The 19905-nt window shown below is 35.9% G+C and overlaps 1 protein-coding gene across 2 annotated transcripts in view; it reads left to right on the top strand.

The window, feature by feature from the left end:
* Positions 1 to 19905, top strand: part of LOC128226537 (THO complex subunit 2-like) — a 43967-nt gene that overhangs the window by 4028 nt on the left and 20034 nt on the right. For both annotated transcript variants that reach the window (XM_052936465.1, XM_052936463.1), the window contains exons 2-25: positions 481 to 631; positions 1892 to 1943; positions 2242 to 2318; positions 2701 to 2822; positions 3416 to 3549; positions 4256 to 4416; positions 5067 to 5153; positions 5537 to 5683; positions 6399 to 6571; positions 7082 to 7280; positions 9208 to 9368; positions 9966 to 10067; positions 10538 to 10622; positions 11091 to 11184; positions 11771 to 11851; positions 13268 to 13364; positions 13747 to 13864; positions 14423 to 14599; positions 15115 to 15279; positions 15687 to 15761; positions 16622 to 16716; positions 17236 to 17362; positions 18650 to 18791; positions 19235 to 19392. In XM_052936465.1, the coding sequence (XP_052792425.1) occupies positions 481 to 631; positions 1892 to 1943; positions 2242 to 2318; positions 2701 to 2822; positions 3416 to 3549; positions 4256 to 4416; positions 5067 to 5153; positions 5537 to 5683; positions 6399 to 6571; positions 7082 to 7280; positions 9208 to 9368; positions 9966 to 10067; positions 10538 to 10622; positions 11091 to 11184; positions 11771 to 11851; positions 13268 to 13364; positions 13747 to 13864; positions 14423 to 14599; positions 15115 to 15279; positions 15687 to 15761; positions 16622 to 16716; positions 17236 to 17362; positions 18650 to 18791; positions 19235 to 19392 (2980 nt within the window). The remainder of the gene's footprint in view (positions 1 to 480; positions 632 to 1891; positions 1944 to 2241; positions 2319 to 2700; positions 2823 to 3415; positions 3550 to 4255; positions 4417 to 5066; positions 5154 to 5536; positions 5684 to 6398; positions 6572 to 7081; positions 7281 to 9207; positions 9369 to 9965; positions 10068 to 10537; positions 10623 to 11090; positions 11185 to 11770; positions 11852 to 13267; positions 13365 to 13746; positions 13865 to 14422; positions 14600 to 15114; positions 15280 to 15686; positions 15762 to 16621; positions 16717 to 17235; positions 17363 to 18649; positions 18792 to 19234; positions 19393 to 19905) is intronic.

The following is a 19905-nucleotide window of genomic DNA, read 5'->3' as shown; positions in this document are numbered from 1 at the left end:
AAAATATTTAAATTATCGTTGTCATCATAGGCCAGAGATCGCTAAAAATCTGACTTTTCGAATTTTGGGGCATAAAAAAATTGCGGTCGGCGGTAAAAAATTACGGTCGGTCGGGTTACAGGAAACAGACATATATTTTTTTTAGGCCTAGTCAAACTTGACTTGGAGGTTGGGTGTAACAAGTTTATGACTGCTATTTGTTTTGAGGTCATTGGCTTTAAGGTCAAGGTCACAGTGACCTTGAATGCTTACAGCTTGTCCGAGTATTAACTCCATAATGCCTAGATATGGTCATCATACTAGACCTATGGTCCTTAAACTTGACTTGGTGGTTTGTGGGAGACCAGTGAATGACCTCTATTGAGGTCAAAGGTTACTGTGATAACAATTTTTACTGACTTAGTATAGAAATATAAAAAAGTGTTTGATTAATTCTTTGCCAACCATGAAAGAAATGTGAACTATATTCTTATCTTACAGCTTAAAATTCATCAACGGTGTTGGTGATCGCTCAGTACTATCATCCCTCGGAAATCGAGACTTCAGACAAGCCATTTATGATCTCTGCCAGCATGTCATCAAAGGCAATCTCAGAGTTGAACAAGCTATTCATGTGTTTCATGACTTGAAGGTATGTTTTAAAAGTGTATTGCATCTGTATTAGAGAATGTATAATAGAATTATCTTCATAAGGCAAAATAAAAATAATGTTGTGGTTGCTGTTTAAATGTTACACGACTGACCCTATTTTTATGTCCCAACCTTAATTATTAATTTGGTAAAGAAAATAAGATAGTTATTTACTATTATCTGAAACATAAACCATGCGGCACTATAATTGTAAAAGGTGATGCAGTTTACTCATATTGTGTTTACTTTCTTGGCAACAATGATGTCAGAATATGTCTGTATGTAAAATTGCAATGGTATACCAGGGTTCTCAAAATGAACCGGCCGCCGGCCTATTTGACCGGTTAAAACCAGAAATCAGCCGGTTAGATTTGTTCTAGAAACCATAAGGTCACATTCTTTTCTGACATATTTAATACTGGTTATCTATTCTGACTACGGCGTATGTAAGAGTCTTCAGGTTTGAAATCGTATTGGTAAGAATTCTCCTTAATTCGCGCATGCGCAAGCACGCTTTCCTGTTAGAAGAACACATTGCCGATGTCCAAAAAAAGAACATACCATAATTCACCTTAGAGTTCGGACACTCTAAAAATTCGGACACCCGTAATTATTTTCAAAAATAATTTATTTTGCGTACCTAATTTTTGGACACCCAAAGGACTTGTTTGCAGGAAAAGAAAATGGTTTAAAAAATCAGTCTGAAATGTGTGAAACACAGACACTGACAGACACTGACAGTGACTTGTCAAGGTCTTTCTCTGAATGTATGCTATGTATGACATTTCTGTATATTGTATGTGAACCTATGTACAAAACAGTATTTTTATCGAAATTTTGCATTGTTGTTCACTTCAAAACTCCTAGAAAAACAGTACCCTAAATGGCTCAGAATGCAGGAAATTGCATTCTTGTTATAAAAAAGTCCGGAGGGGGGCATGACCCCGGACCCTCCTAGAAAGCCTGTTACCAATTCAATTTGGCCTGTTCAACTCAAACATTTTGAGAACCCTGGTAGACACACTTAAAACACAATTTATTTATTTTTTGAAATAAAATAATTCAATTGCTACATTGTACATAGAGCATTAACCATAATGTTCTTTTTATTTGACCTAAAGGAAAGTAATAAAATATTTGATGATTGTCAGTTTAAAGTAAATTAGTAAGATACATTTCTGTTCAACGGAGAAATTATAATGTTGTAAGTTTTACGGTTTTAGCTCTTGACATAATGTTATAAAATTATATTCCATTTCAGGATAAGTATCCTGACTTAATTTCTTTTGTGGTTGACATCCTGAGCCTGATAGGTAAGCAATGGTTTTGTTTTTAAAGGCGTCCAATATTTGATGCATTTTTTTTTTAATGTATTGTCATGTTTAACTCTTTTGACTTTGATGTTCAAACCAAAAAATGGCATTATTTGTGTAATGTGATAAAAAATATTAGTATTATTTTGGCCTTTTTTTAATGGGGTATCCGTGGTCCCTTTTTCTCTCTTCTAGCATGTGTATTGTCAGGTTGTCAGCAGAGTGTACCGGTACATTGGCTAGGCAATAATGAAGTCGATGTAATACTCTAACCGCTATTTTTCTCTCGCTATTTCAGATGTTGAGTTGAGTGCAGTGGAGGAGATTAAAGGGGCCAGGGAGAAATTATGTACCCTCATTCAAACCCTTGGAAATGTGAGTAGATTATAAAATCAATCAGGACTTTTCAAGACACAGAAAACTGGCCAGGGATCCCAATTTCAAACTTGCGTCTTGTTGAACCCATAATTTTTTTTTGTATTGAATATTAAATGTTAAGTGGGATCCCATAAGATCAGTTTAGACCTCAAATTTGTGAGAAAAAAAATGTGTTATAGGACCCTGGGCTGAAAATTTGAAGAGAACACATTGGTGTTGCTTTATCTTACCTTAATATAGATTATTGTAATGTACATGTAGTTTCCAGAAGAAAGGTAAATCTTGAATGTACATATATTTTTTTTGTGAATTTTGCAAGATAAGGGACCTTTTATCCCATGTTAAAAAGAGTGAAAATGGACCCTGATTGTAATTTCAGACATTTGACTGTGATGCGCTGCTCAAGTCACGGCTGGACCATGAGACGTTGGAGAGTGCAGGGCTGGTTCCCAGCAAGACAGTCTTCTCACAGAAACATGTCAAGATCAAGACCAGGCTCTAGTATGTGCTGGGCCCATCATTATGAACAGGCTCTTATGTATTTACATTTGCCTTGTCTTTAGTTTAGAGAAAACTTGATTACATTGACGTTAATATTGTTTTCTGTTTTTATTAATATTGCACTCTGATTTAATGAGTTTGACATCGTTTAACCAGTGTTATTTCACGATCCGAAAAAGTATACCTTATTTACAAAAGTTGGACTCAAAATTAACAGACCTAAAAAAACGAAAATGCAGCAAATCTTTTCATACAATGAGGGGTGAATGCGAAAAGGTTCTAAGTGACATTATATAAAGAAGCAGATAGAACCTTTTCGCTTTCACCCCTCGAATTTATTATTAATTTATTTTATTTAATTTATTTATTTATTGTAATTTATTTATTTTATTTATTTTATTTAATTTATTATGTTGTCGACTATCTTTCATTAACAATTTATACTCCATTTCAGCAGATTTTACTTACTGTTATTGATGATAAATAAATAATATAATTATTTAAAATATAGATAATTATAAAAGTCAATCACAATTTGTTTTCTGCTTGTTCTTCCTTTTTTCAGCTAATATTTCATTTATGTAACATTACAGCTACAAGCAGCAGAAGTTCAACCTGTTGAGAGAAGAGAGCGAGGGCTACTCTAAACTTGTGGCAGAGCTTAATCAAGAGATCACATACAAAATTACCCCTGCGGTCATGCTTCAAAACATCAAGTCCCTTATTGGTAAGGAGATGTTTAATGAACTGTGAACAGTTGCATAAAAAATATTGTCAGTTGATATGAAAATGTACAAAAAAAATATGGTTGTTTGCAATAACAAATGTGTCACATCTTTTCTTAAACATGCAACAAGCTCCTTAGATCACATTATGTACATGGAAAAAAGGGACTTCACTGCAATCTCAATTAGAAAAAACAACAACAAACCTTTGGCGTCTCTTATAACAGATACCAGAAATCTGAAATTAGCATTAATATACGGCAATGCTACTGTATTAATGAATGCCATCTTTACTATTAATTAGAGTAATAAATCATACTTTTTTTAAGCTTTGAATAGGGGAACCATTAAACCATCTTATCATTGCACATACCATACGCTTGCTTTTTCACATTGATCTGTTTGAGTTGTTATAACATCTATTGAAAAGCCAATGTATTTACAATTATGTTAGTTTAGACATATTGGTTTTGCAAGTTAAAGTTTCAATTTAATTTGTGACAATTACTACATATTTTAAAGGAATTTCTTGATTTCACCATATTTTGTGAAATGCTCATTGAGATAAGATTGACCCATTAACCGTAAGCCTTTTTTGGAAATGAATTCCTGGAAGGGAAATGAAAACTCCAAACATAGCTTCAGAGTTTGAAGAAAGCAACATGATATCAGGGAAGTGTTCAGATTGACACTTTTTTACACTTTTAGGCTGTTTTAACCTGGACCCTAACAGAGTTATAGATGTTTTACTGGAGTCGTTTGAGAACCGTCCAGAGGTGGAGGACTTCTACATTCCGCTCATACAGTCTTACGTGCAGGACAACGAAACCCTATGCCATTGCCTCGGGCTCAAGTTTCAGTTCTTTAAGGTGAGATGGAAGTGATGCTTCTAGAAGCAATTTTTTATTGCTGCAATTGTTATCAGGAATTTCTGCGCTATGTTATGGAAATGTGACACATTTCCTTAATAATTTGCCTACTGATTGACAGTTGACGAACGTACATGTTATGATGTACATATAGTTGGAATCATGTATATTAGAAATACTTTTGAGTGAAACTTAATTGTATTGTACCTGAAATTTGACATGTCTGTCTTTCCATATAAATTGATCATGTTTTCAAAAGCTTTGATGTTGTCAGCTTATTGGTACGCAAACATAAAATCTTTAAATGTAAGAATGAGACCTGCGTTCAACACCAAAGGAAGTTTGGGAGTCCAAGACTCCTAAACTTTGTCATGTACTCTTAGAATTTTGAGACTAGAAGCCTGTCATACACCTAGATTAGGCAAAAAGACAGGGACAATACATGCTTTCTTATTTTTTAATGTTTCTGAAAACATCTTTTTTCTTTGAAAATGAAATTTACTTCCATCATATTGACTCAGACTCCTTGAATTTGTAAGTGGGTGGAATGACACCTTAACGCTAGAAACATGAAAGCATTGGCATCTGCATACACTGTACTTGTAACATTCACATTCTAAATCTCAAAGAATTTACCTCAATCTTGACAGGATGATGAAACTCCAAGCTCCCTGTTCAAACTGGCAGCCATACTTCTCAAGAATGACCTAGTCCACTTGGAGACTCTGTACCCTCATGTAAGTATAAACTCCAAGCTCCCTGTTCAAACTGGCAACCATTCTTCTCAAGAATGACCTAGTCCACCTAGAGACTCTTACCTAATTTAAGTATAATTCAAAAGCACCATATATAAATTACGGTAATCAAAGTGCATTTTATTTTCAATGTAGATTTGTAAAGAGTTCATGTTGATGAGATCTTAAACTAACTAAAAATAAACTGCTACTGTTGTATATCTATGATGAGATGCTCTGCTGGTGTGGATTTTATGAAGTAAAATTCCTATCTTTTCTGATGAAATCTGCCTTGTTAATATACCATAAGTCTTCAAAACTAAAAGTTTGAATGAACATTTTAGTCTGGCATATTTTAAGTTTGACAACTGACCCATGTTTTCCAGCTGCATCCGGTGGACAGCGTGATTCTGGAGTACAGTAAGAAAGAGATGGCAGATGCCAAGGCATACGCTCGTAAACTAATGGTGATCAACCTTGCAGACAAGTCTGATGAGAAGAAAAAGGAAGAGGAGGAAGTCAAAATTGATGTGGTACAGAAAATGTTTTGTTTAACATTGCTAACATAGGGGTTTTGGTATCACAGTTGGGACCTTAAACCTTCACAACAATGGCAAACATAGGGGTTGGGGTAGCAATGTCAGGGTCTGGTACCTTCAGAACAAATGCTCACAGGGTGGGGGTGTCAGAGGCCAGGAACTGTACCTTCAAAACAAAAGCTAATAAAGGGGTTGGGGTGTCAGGAACGGGGACTTGTACCTCAGAACAATTGCCAACATAGGGGTTGAGACACCAGGGATGGGGACGAATTAGAACTATGGCCAACATAACTTTGGAAATATTTCAACAGGGGTCTTAGCCCCTTTACCCTTCTTTGGAAATGAAGCCCACATACTCGAACTGATCCCTGGCTAATTTTTAGGATTGACAATTATCAGCTGTTAGAACCCCTGGGTAGGGATTTGTTTGGATGTATAAGGCCAAATGAGTGTCTGTAAAAATAAATTGTATCAAGATTAAAGAGAAATATGTTTCCACATACTTATAGATAAAGTTAGGAATGTTTTATTGATTTATTTGGGTATTATACAACTGCTTATTTCGCGGTTAGACTAATATAATGTGTACTTATTTATAGGGAATGAAGCAATTTATAAGAGGTTCATTTATAGGGAATGAAGCAATTTATAAGAGGTTCAGTTTAGGTTATCATTTAGTTAAGCTGATTAGCATCTCTTTTACTTTCAGCGAGTGAACAACCAGAAACTAGGGCTGGTGGAGGCATTACTGTGTATCGGTGCTTGGGAGAAGTCCAAGTGTATCCTGGACTGGTTACCAGAATTCTTTGCCACCACACACAAACCTGTGGCCTCCGCCTTGTGTGCTCTCATACATACTGTTATGGACCCAGTCTATCGGACGTATGTGTTCTTTCCATACTGACTTTTTTAGTGTTATATTATGATCATGTCACTTTCCACCAAAATGTCCAAGTTTATTATATCAATATGTTTTCTCTGAAAATTCATTTACATGGACAAAGTCCATAAACGTATGTGCATAAACTGTATTGAAATCGTTTAAGAGTTTGGACAATTGGGTGTTAGTTGTATTTGAAAATATAAATTAACTTTAAAATGAGTATGTATAAACAACATGGGCCCTTCTCATCTACATGTATAAAAATCAATCTCTGCATGCCCTTGTGCATTTAATAGAAACAGTCATTTTTACACCAAAAAAAAAGAAAGCTAGAATATTGGAAAAAATAGATCTCTAAAATTTCATTTATATTTGAAAACTTTTCATGCATTCAGAGAGTGTTTCTTTGTGAATATGAGAATGCGCTTGGTATATCTAAAAAAAAATCTATTTCATCGGCATGATATGGCTATTTCAATTCTACCATGCCCCTTGCTTTTTCCTTACAGGAGCAGTGGAATGACGAGTAAACTTGTGAGTAAATGGCCACCCATTGAGGAGCTGGGCGGGTCAGTCCCACGTGCAACCTCGTTTCAGGAAGTTAACACCCTCGTGTTTCCGATGGTTGCCTATCTTGGCCCGTACATCTCGTGCGATCCAATACTACTCATGAAGCTCATCAGGCTCAGCAAACAGTACATGATCAAGGTTGGTGTTGCTTTGAATTGAAAAGAAAAAAAAAACTGTTATAATTCATGATTCAACAATTATTAAAATGCATCAATCAATTGTGTATTTATTGATGTGTTCTGTCCTTTTACCATTTCTTAATGATGACTGAAGAATTATTTTTTTTTACTGTAGGATTATCTTAATATTATTGGAATATTGTATTTATGCCCCCCTTATCGTCAGTCTGTCGGTAGGTTGGTTGGTCCGTCGGTAGACCAAAGCTTCTCCGAGTGATAACTCAACAGCCTATGGTCATTAAACTTGACAAGAAGGTTGGACCTGACAATTAGATGACCCCTATTGATTATATGTGTCATCGGGTCGAAGGTCAAGGTCACAGTGACCCCTAATGATAGAAGGATTTTAAAGCTTGTCTGAGTGATAACTAAACAGTGCCTAGACCTTTGGTCATCAAACTTGACATGGAGGCTGGGCCTGACCAGTAGATGACCCCTATTTATTATCCCCCGCCTATGAAATAGGGAGGGGGATATTGAAATGGCGTTGTCTGTCAGTCCTTCCGTCTGTCCGTCCGTCCGTCCGTCCGTCACCTGCGTTTTCTCAGTAACTAGCCGGTATAATTTCATGAAACTTAAAATAAATATGAACCACTATACTGGAATGATGCCCGTCCAAAATTTTTTTCGATTGGTCAATTGTCCTTGGAGTTATTGCCCTTGATTTTTTGAAAAATGCACATTCACAGCCATTTCTCAGTCACTAGCTGGCAGAATTTCATGAATCTTAAAATAAATATGAATTACTATACTGGGATGATGCCTGTTCATTTTTTTTTTTGGATTGGTCAATTGTACTTGGAGTTATTGCCCTTGATTTTTTGAAAAACTCTCATTTACAGCCATTTCTCAGTAACTAGTTGGTAAAAATTCTTGAAACTTGAAATAAATATGAACCAACATACTGCGATGATGCCTGTTTATATATATTTTGGATTGTGTAATTGTTAAAAAAATTTATCATAAAGTAGTCCCGGTCGATATTTTATTATTTGGCTCGGAAAGGGATAAACCAATGTGCTTATCTTATTCTTTCTGAGATTTTTTTTAACCTTCAAGCACAAACAAGCCATCAAGCACAAACAAGCCATCGTTGGCGGGGGATATCTTTTCACTGAAAATGCTTGTTTTATGGTACATTGGGTCAAAGGTTAAGGTCACAATGACTTTGAATGATAAAAGGTTGTCCGAGTCATAACTCGACAATGCCTGCACCCATGGCCCTCGAACTTGATATGAAGGGTCAGCCTGACCAGTAGATGACCCCTATTGATTTTAGGGGTCATCGGGTCAAAGGACAAGGTCACCGTGGGGGCAAACTCAACAATTCCTAAATCTTGGTCATCAAACTTGACATAAGGGTTGGGCCTGACTAGTAGATGACCCCTTTTGATTTTGAGGGTCATCAGTCCAAAGGTCAAGGTTACAGTGACCTTTAACGCGAAAACGTTAACAAAAGATCTTCTAGTATATCTCAACAATGCCTGGACCTATGATCATCAAACTTGACATGGAGGCTGGGCCTGACCAGTATATGACACCTATTGATTTTAGGAGTCATAGGGTCAAAGGTCAAGGTCACAGTGACCTTGAATGCAAAAACTCGAAATTGCCTGCACCCATGGCCCTCAAACTTGACGTGGAGGTTGGGCCTGACCTGTAAATGACCCCTAATATTTTAAGGGGTCAAAGGTGAAGGTCACAGTGATATAATTTATATATATTTTTTATATTTCATATATTTTAATTTATTTATTATTTTTTTCATACAGTGAAATACATTTTTTATTTCACTAATGAAGCTTTATAAATAACCAAAAAGCATATGATAAAGACCATATATTTGTCTCCCTGATAATAATCTCTTCTCTCCTCTTCCTTTCAAGCGTGCCCAGGGAAGCTTATCACCGGAAGACGCCCCAACGTATTACGGCCTGTTGAACGTGATAGATGAGGCCCTTCTGCCGTCCGTCTCATTTCTCTCGTGTAATTGCTGTATCTCACAAGAGATATGGACTCTCCTCAAGCTGTTCCCTTATGAGCTCAGGTAAGTGCTTATGTCTAGTTGGGTAAGTGTCATATTTAACTCATCTGTTCTTTAGGGAAAGAAAAACACCATGATAGCCTTGATGTCAGCATTGTCAGCATCATCAATGTTATCCTTTTGCAAAAACTTTATAATGCCAACTCAAGAACTTCTCAAGAATCACATTCATTGAAACTTGTTAGTCATGTTGCTAGAGACAAAATGCACATGATAATAGTGTTTGAGGTTTGCCCATTGTTTATCTGGAAACATAACAACAAACAAGCGTTAATGTACGTGCCTTTTCACTGTTTCTAATGTATGTATATCTGTAGGTACTTTATATGGGGTATGTGGAAGAATGAGCTATACATTTCACATTAAGCTCGTCATACATGTAAATATAACATTATGTATACTATCACATAAGGTCATTTCAACAATTAACTACGCTATTTTAGTTTCTATTGTACATGTATATCTATAGGGACTGAATGTAAGGAAGAAAGGGCAATACAGCTGCCAACTACCAATGATACAGATTATACATGTTTTCAGTGTAAGACCACATAAATACATGTATCCCATATCATTTTCTGTGTACATGTGTATCTGTAGGTACCGTATGTATGGCAACTGGAAGAACGAGCTGTACATCTCGCACCCGGCTCTGATACGAGTGAAGGCTGATTGCCTGGAGAAGTCCAAATACATTATGAAGTAAGTTGATTAAGATTTTTTTTCCTTTCAGACATTACTGAAAAATTCCAGTTACTTTCTTTATGACTTTGAGCAGTAACTCTAATTCTGTTCTTCATGTAACAATGGTGACAAGATGTTTGGGCATCATAAGTATATAGCAGTGGTAGGAATTAGAAAGCCCTATACTGGTGAAATGACTTCCAGCTTGCTCAAATTCTGAATTTTAAATAGCAGGGCTTGTTCAAAAATTAGATGCCAAGCAATAGTATAAGAATTTGGGCTTGTTAATCCAAAAGTCTAATTTCAATAACTGACATTATGTGTCATAGGTGATACACGTAATTTTGTGGATTATTTTTGGAGCTTGGCAAAATGTTGGGTTTTAGGAAATAAATGTAATTGTATTATTTCTGTATATATCTGTAATTAAAATGGACATCTAAGATGGTTAAACATGTTATTACATTTTTAATGTTTTTTCTATATAGGCGTCTGGCAAAAGAGAATGTGAAGATATCTGGACGACAGCTCGGAAAACTGAGCCACAGCAACCCTGGGGTCCTCTTTGAATATGTGAGTGGAAAGGATTTTTGTGGCAGTTACAAAGCTTTAGTTTTCATCTGCCAAGAAAAATAGTTTCATATAATTTATTATTAAGAAAGTTTAAAGCATAAGTGTACTGTAACACTTGAAGCATACTGGGTAAGTGTAGTGTAACATGTAATTGCTTATGTTTTGTATCCTTGCCATTTTAAGCAAACTTTTGACAATTCTTCTTTCATTTAAGTAATGTAAAACCACCCTGAAATATCCATAGCCGTTTATCTAATAGGGAGATGTTTTAGTCCCATGATAATTCTAAACACATGCATTTTGGCTATGATTCAGTATATTCTTGTAGGTAATTATTGATGGCAGTCATAATCCAAAATAAGCTTCATATCAATTATTTGAATGCATTAGATGATGAGGTTGCGAAAAAATCAACTTTTATATACATGTACATATACAATATAACTAACACTTATTGTTTCTATTCAGATCCTGCGGCAAGTAGAGAAATATGATAACCTGATAGGCCCGGTGGTGGACGCTCTCAAATACCTCACAGATCTCTCGTATGACATTCTCATATGTATCCTTTCCAACAGTTGCTGAAAGGCAGTGGGTTTTTTATTGACAAATTTGTGGCCGAAGTTCGACTCCATTCCCAATGCTTAAACATACTTCCCCAAACATGGAAATAAAATTATGAATTTTGACAAAAAAAATAATATTTTATAAAAAAAAAATTACCATGACAAACCATTTCTGTATGATACAGATGATGTATTCTTAAAGAAACTAACCAGATTACATTCTTTCATCTTTGCTGTTTATTTACAAAGCATTTTTGTACAATTCCATTGTTGGTATAATGCATGAAATGGCCGTCGTAAAAGTTTATGCCCACATTTCTTGAAATATCTTTAGCTCAAGTATCTTGTTTCATTTAGCTTTATTACTTACTTAAACTTGATTTAAGAAGATAAAATTTAGTTTATCATGACTATATTTTCCTTGAAAAGTTTCAAAATCAGAATATAGCTCAAATTGCTAAAAAAAAATAATAAGTGTACTGAGCTTGATTCTGTTGTAGGGGACTTAAGATTGTTTAAGAATCGAGGCCAGAGGCTCTCTGGAAATGATTTATAATTGAATTTCCTTAACCCTAACCACAGTCTGTATAATTGAGTCAGTGGCTGTGCCAGAAAAGGAGAAGACAAAACTAGGGGAGACAACCCTGGCAAGCTGGCTTCAGAGTGAGTAGCTTATCTTAGCCATAGGCATTTATGCCGAGAAAATAACCACTGACTTATTAGTTAATATGCGTGAGCAGAAAGTTCCTTGATTAGTTAATAAATTGATTTCTTGATTCCCTATCTGCACAAATTTCCACCAAAATTACTAAATGGGGGTTCTGAGAATGGTACTGAGATTTGCACCAATTTTACCCAATTGTTGACCATGTTTAATACTTTTGCTTGGGTACATTTTATCAAGAATCTTGGGAGCAAATTAGATCTTTTTACAGAGCAATAATACTTTTGAAATTGTTCTCCTTGGTACAAAATTCTGTCTAGGATACACGGTGAAACAGACCCAAGGTTTATGTCATAGGCTCAGAAAATATGCCACCAGTAACTGGCTATATAAGAGAACTGCACCCGAGTTGGGGTGGTCTACCAACTAAGCTATCTGGGTGGGATAATGACATAAATATATGTTATGACATTTATGGTTTTATTACATGTTGCAGGGCTTCTAAAACCCGGCAATTTGCCGGTCCTGACTGATTTTGACCAAGCCAGACCGATTTCAGTTTCAATAAGTGTCGAAAAAATTGGTCTGAAATTTTCTCATTTTTTTATAATTTTGGTCCAAAAATGACTAAGTCAGTAAAACTTGTAGAAATTGTAATACACAAGCATTCTTAGGTCATTAACACATTCAAAATGACCCCCAATAAAAATGTCCTAGTTACCATCAGACCAATGCGACAGCTGCTTTTTCCACTACTGGATTACTAGATATATGTTAATTCGCAGACACTTGCAATCGGTCCAATCACGTATAGTGGTAGGTGGCAGAAGACACAATTAAACAAATAATGTGTTAATTAAATGCTTTGCAGCTATCCTGATTAGGTGTTAAATCGCTCCATATTTTCACATAGCAATCTGCTATGTATGTCATCAATCACTACACGATACGCTTGATTAACCACAGAGTCTGAAAGCTGAGTGCACCGCTTACGTCATTCTTATACATTATAATGAAAAATTCGTTGTCGATATCAAACTTATAGCTAGAATCCCCGATTATAAATCTAGATATATGTGATTGTTTAAAATTATCAGGTGAATGTTGACCCACTGAAGTAGCATTAAGCAAATAAATCATAACTTTTTCACTTTTTGTCGTCTGACCGCTTCCCGCCGGCCGAAGTTTATTACGATCACAGCGTTTCTTGTTAGAAACGCCGCACAGCTCAATGAGTATCTCATTTGGAATTAAGTTTGTAAGCATATTGTGGCAATGAAAGGATGTTGGAATGCCAGCTCAGCTTTTGAAGGCATGTCAGCACTGGCCTGGGGAAATACTTATTGTGATCTGCTTAAGTAACAAAAGTTAACCAGCTTACAAACTTGTATTTTATCCTTTTATTCCCTCTTCAGGTCTGGCGACTTTTGCTGGCTGCATCTGTAAGAAGTACACAGTGGAGCAGACGGGACTCGTGCAGTACGTAACCAACCAGCTCAAGGCTGGCAGGAGGTAGGCACCAGTTTTGGAAATTCTCTAGATGGTTTATTCACGAATGGTAGGCATAAGTTCTGATAATGCAGTGAATCTGCATGTAATGTATTCTTTGTAAGAAGTACACAGTGACTGTGGGACTCGTGCAGCCAGTATGTCACCATCAAACTCAAAGCAGACAGAAGGTACAGATAAGTTATAAGGCTTAAACAGGACTTTGTGTGTATATATTAGAAATTGAATTTTTTTTATGAAACTTCCAAATATAAGGTTTAAAACTTTAAAGGCAAGGCATAAAATTGTTATTTCAGTAAACAATATCTCTGAGCCAAAGCCTTTTAGAGAAAAGAAGAATTGACTAATGCAATCTCACTTTTAAGACTGTTGTGTTTTTTTCCAGCACGGACTTGCTATTGATGCAGGAAATAGTTCAGAAGATGGCTGGTATTGAAGTGTCTGAGGAGATAACGGCTGATCAGTTGGATGCAATGTCAGGGGGAGAACTTCTCAGGCAAGAGGTAAGGAGTTGGAGTTGGGGGTGGGGCAGTTAGTATGGAGTGGGGGTGAGGTAGGTGCAGGGACGGAGGTGTCAATGGCAAATGATCTTTGAGTAGTGAACTATTCGAGGAAATTGCAGAAGACTTGTTGGACACAATGTTAGTGGAAGGGATATTGATGAGCGCTGATGAAAAGGATGTGTTATAGGCTGTTATGGGGCAACCAATAGTAGATAGTCCAAATGTTGACCTATATTCAGTTAGCAGAAGAAATTATGCCATGTCAGGGGGGAGAGCTACTAAGGAATGGAGGGGTTGGGTAGGCCGTATGGGTTTGTAATGGGGATATTCATGAAAATGACAGATATCAATGTTTTCTAAGTAATCACACTCTGTCTACAACGTGTCTGGCTCTGTACTAACCAATAGCTCAAACATACAAACATTTACTAGAGAAAATTTAGAGGCACCAATATTGTTTTTGTTTTCAAGCCTTACATTATCGATATAATTATTGTTGAAACATTACACTGCTGCCTACCTTCTAGTTAAAAATTCCTCTGAATTAAACATTTCTAGGGAGGCTACTTCACCCAGGTGCGCAATATGAAGAAGTCGTCGAGTCGGCTGAAGGACACAATGTTGGAACATGACCTTGCCCTGTCTTTGTGTCTGCTCATATCACAACAGAGGGATTCCGTCATCTTCAAGGAGGCAACCAGGCATCTCAAACACTACGGAAAACTGTATGATCAGGTAAGTGGTTGAATGGTGGTTGATTTGATAATTAATATTTTTTATGAGGTGCAATGAAAGTGATGCAAATGCTGTGTCTCAGAAATGGATAAGCCAGAGAATTGAAAAAAGCTTTATGAAGAAACAGAATATTTATTAGCTCTTCTGTTTGTTTTTTGAGAGAAAGAAGTCCATGCCAGATAAAAATTCTTCAGTTAAATTACAATCTCAGCTTATTTTACCACATAAGAGCAGGGTATGATCCAAAATCTTGATTGATTTAAGCATATTTTCCCATAGAATGGGTTGATTAAAACCTTTGTTAATAATGCAGAGTATTTTTGTGATTGTTTGACCAGGTGTTATCATAGCCTTGGTGTTGCCCTGCAGCGCTCTTATTTTGGACAATTTTTTTACATTACCAAGTCCATGTATTTAATTTTTGATGACTTTATTGTACAGTTTTATGCTGTTAGTTCATTGTATAACATAGTTTAGGGGTTAAGAGTCAAACGCCTTTTTTCTCCCCTATGTAGTGTCAAGACACGTTGGTACAGTTTGGCAGTTTCCTGTCCATGCAGCTGAGTACAGAAGAGTTTGTGAAGAGACTCCCGCCCATACACAAGATGGTCACAGAGTTTCACGTGCCTCCAGACGCTGCTTTCTTCCTATCCAGGCCCCTGTACAGCTATGATATCAATGTAGGTTGAAGACGGCCTTTGAATGATTGATGTTATGGTTGCTTGCCCAGGTTTTGTGATCAGATTTGTCATTAGGACTGTCTGTCTAGTTCTTATCCAGAGAAATTCCCCATTTGGAACAGCTCACTGTCAATTTTCGATATCAAATTTTTAATGTACTTGTTAGAATTTGAATGTTAATTAAGCCACATATTCATTCTGAAATGTTTTGCCCTTTGATAAATTTTAAAAAACATATCCAGAAGTGTTGTTGCGCCCTAAATTATTTGCATTAAATAGATTTATTTGTGCTTAAAATCTTGTCAAAGCAAAGCTGTACTATAATCTATAAAAAGTTTTGTTAAAAATTTGGTTTTGTGATCAATTTGTAGAAAGTTGTGATTTATAAAGAATTTACTCTCTTGCAGGCCAAATATGATGAGCTAAGAAAAGCAGAAAGAGCCGAAAAAGACAAAAAAGATAAACTGTCCACATCAGCCAAGGTATTGCTGTTTACAAGCTCTGTCTGTGATCAATATAAATCAGTAATCATCAATCTAATGTTGGAAGATTTAGAGATAGAGTTTAAGAGCATCACTTGTGTTTTTTACCACATTTGTGAATATTGGGAGGGCCCTTTAATAGCGGATATACTCATCTTTTTTTTGCAAAAAAGGGGAGAAATACTCAAAAAGGGAATTTTTACCTGGGTAGAAGAAATATACATACTTTTTCAGGAAGGGAATGAATCCGAATTTCAACCCCCAAAAAGGGCAGAAAAAAAACACTGATCACAATATATAAAGTGTATGAACGAAATAAAAGTTGCGTACAAAACTTATAACAACTAGAAAATAATGAATAAATGGATAAATGTGTTTGAAAAATTATTTAAGATTTTTTTATGTAATGAATTATTTTTTTCAGGCTAAACAGTAAGCAGATTATTCCTCATATATACATGTACAGGGGTTCTAAAGTTCAGGGTTAATCTTAAAATCAGAATTGAGAGCATTTAAATTCAGACTATTGTACAGTTATAAAGATTGGTCTTTGCTCTGTCATTTACAATAAAATTTGTAGGAAGTACCTGGAAATAAATATAGATGACTTTGGAATCAATTTCATAAGGGGTCTTAGCCCTTTGACCATTTTTCGGTCATGAATTCTTCATACTCAAACATAACCCCAAGGCAATTTCTTTAGGATTTATGTTAGAATCTGATGTTAGAACCCAGGGGCTGTATTCATAAAACTTCCTATGTCATTGCTTAACTCAAGTTGATTTCCTAAAATTTTTATGATTACCAACCCATGCATGTAATTTTGAATTCATCCATCTTCTTTGGAATGACTATTATAGACACAGAAGTACATAGAGGCAGCAGAGTTTGTGATGGCCCCAGTGATCGAAAATGTGCGGCCGCTCCAGCCCTCCAAAATATGGGAGGAACTCAGGTACATAGTTAATTGAATATTCAAGCATCAAAATATATAACATACACATGTGTACTTGTTGTCTTTAAAACTGTTGATAATGCTTTAATTGTGTGTGGGTTTTTCACCATAATTTTCGGCAAATTTTGTAATGTGAACCATTTGCTGATCCATTATTTATTTAACTGACAGCAATGGCAAATTGATTAATCTATAAGTTTTAAACTTGTAACAATATCAGTTTGCTGAAAGAAATTTAATCTTGATGAAGTTTAAACGATCTACAATCTACAACACATTAATGATACTCTCATTTGCTTCTTAAAATGTAACCTTAGAAAATGAACCTTGAAATTTGGTTTCTATGTATCCATGGAATGCTTCTTTAATATGCTATTTACAGTCCAATATTGCAAGTACAAATCCAGTACTTAAAGGCTTGGAAATAAAAAAGGAGTCTTTTCTATTGCCAATTCTATACAAATCCTTCCTGCTTATACATTGACCTTTTAAATAAAAGTGAAACTGTTTAACTTTCAGTCCCACATTCTATGCGACGTTCTGGGCGCTATCCATGTACGACATTCACGTGCCTAGTTCAGCATACGAGAAACAGATATCCCTTCTACAGGGCCAGGCCAACAGTGCTGACGACAACAAAGATCTGGTGGGTAAACTCCAAAGTGTATTCAAGTGTGACATTTTGGGAAAGGGCCGTAATTGATGTTGGAAAAACTTGTGACCCTATCCTTTGGCATGTCCTTTTTTTATGAACGCATCGCACTGATTCTGTTTCTTCGTTGTTTTCTTCATCAAATATTGTGTAAATGTATCGTCATGCAATAAGATGTTTAAATTATTCCAGATAATGGATGTATGGCAGATGGAAGTGCTTTGATTTTAACTCCAGTCAAAATATTAATGGAATTTTTCTCTTTGATCGCATATAACAAACAAGCATCAGCATTTCACTGACTCTTCCAAGGTGGTAATCCCATCATTTATTGGTGAAGCTATTTTGATAAGTGTGTGGCCTGACTGCGGTGTTTGTATATGTGTGGTAGTTGTATGTTTGTGCCTCTTGTTCAGAGTCATTAAGGCCCTTACCTTGTGTCTCTTGTTCAGAGTCATTAAGGCCCTTACCTTGTGTCTCTTGTTCAGAGTCATTAAGGCCCTTACCTTGTGCCTCTTGTTCAGAGTCATTAAGGCCCTTACCTTGTGCCTCTTGTTCAGAGTCATTAAGGCCCTTACCTTGTGCCTCTTGTTCAGAGTCATTAAGGCCCTTACCTTGTGCCTCTTGTTCAGAGACATTAAGGCCCTTACCTTGTGCCTCTTGTTCAGAGACATTAAGGCCCTTACCTTGTGCCTCTTGTTCAGAGTCATTAAGGCCCTTACCTTGTGCCTCTTGTTCAGAGTCATTAAGGCCCTTACCTTGTGTCTCTTGTTCAGAGTCATTAAGGCCCTTACCTTGTGCCTCTAATCAGGGTTTAAATTTTTGACTTCTGGGCTTGTCCCTGTAGTTTTCATTTGATCTGCTCTAAAGTGACACACTTATTCAAAATCAATACAAACACATGTATAACAAACATCAATTTTGACTGATAAACCTTTAACAACTTACTAAATAATGCATTTATGGAAAATAATAATTACTGATATCAAGATTTTAACCATGTATTTAATAGTAGAAAGCTTAAAAATATTAAATGATTGGTGGATTCTAAAAGATTTACTGTGGTCTTCAATAGCCTCATGAGGTAGAAAAACATGTTTTATGCTCATTTCTTTCAAATTTTACTAGGTATCCATTTTAAGAACCATTTTTTTCGACATTTATTCATCCCTTTTGGAATATTAAAACAATATAATGAATTGTGGTAAATCTTATTAGGAAGTAAGAGTGCATCTTTAAATGTATACATGTAAGTGATTTTCCGCTATATTTTACATCTAGGGTCCAAGCAAGCGTAAGAAGGAGCGTGAGCGTTGTAACGCCATGATTGACAAGCTGAAAGATGAGGAGAAGAGGCAGACGGAGCATGTTCAGCGCATCACTGCAAGGCTCAAGGCACAGAGGGACCAGTGGTTTGTCTCAAGTGAGTGGGTGTCAAGAAAGAAAAGTTCTGCTGTAGCTATGGCCATTACTAAAAAATTTGTCAAAATATTTACATCAAAGTACATGTCATCTTGACAATAGTTGAGTTTATACATATTTATTTTTCCATTGTAAAGACAGCTAAAAACTTGTGTCCTTTTTAAGAGGTGATGAGAAAGTAACACTGGTTGGAATCCAGCCCACAATCTTTAGGGTGAGAGGTGGACACCTTAACCACTTGACCACTCTAAACTTCAACCTCATGAAAATAGTATAGCAAGTTAGATCCCTTTGGCTAAAAGGATTTTTGAGTCCTTTGTTTAATTGAGCATAATGGAAGGACATTGGCATCTGTTTATTGTTAAGAACTGACTTGTTAGAATGATTTATGAAATAAAAACTTTTTGACTCATGAAATAGTGGAACATTATTTCTTTGTTTCAGGGGCGACAAAGAATGAGACCATCACCCAGTTCCTGCAACTCTGCATTTTCCCGCGGTGCTGTTTCACGGCCAGTGATGCCGTGTACTGTGCCGAGTTCATTCACATTCTTCACAACTTGAAGACTCCAAACTTCTCAACGCTCATCTGTTATGACAGGGTTTGTGTTGAAAAGATGAAACTATACCACCACTTTGAAATGGATGACACCAATTGAATGAAATTCATGGGGACACCATTCACTATACAAAAGATAAAAATTGCAAGGAAACAACTCTAATTAGGCATTGTGTTCATCATAAATGAATGTATGGAGATAAGATAATTATTAAATAATTATTCAAAGTTTGATTTACTTTATGCAAGTAAACAAATTATAATTATAGACATTTGAATGTACTCAGTGCACATGAAAATCACAGTTTAAAATTATATAAAAAAATAAAAAAAATATTGTAATTACAGTGGTCTTAGGAATAAGCCTGGAAGCCCTGCACTAGTTAAATATCTTCCGGGCTTGCTCAAATTCTGAATTTTGTATTGCAGGGCCTGTTTGATTTTGATGCCAAGCAATATTATAAGAATTCTGCTTGTTCATCCCAAAGTCTAATTTTGATATGTGAAATTATGGCTGTGAATTACTGTTTTACTTAATGTAGAAGCTGTTGTCAAT

This window comes from Mya arenaria, chromosome 3 (genome assembly GCF_026914265.1).
Source record: "Mya arenaria isolate MELC-2E11 chromosome 3, ASM2691426v1".
NCBI classification, from domain to species: Eukaryota; Metazoa; Mollusca; class Bivalvia; order Myida; family Myidae; genus Mya; species Mya arenaria.
Note: the sequence above shows the minus strand (reverse complement) of the source record. Positions and strands in the feature narration are given on the sequence as shown.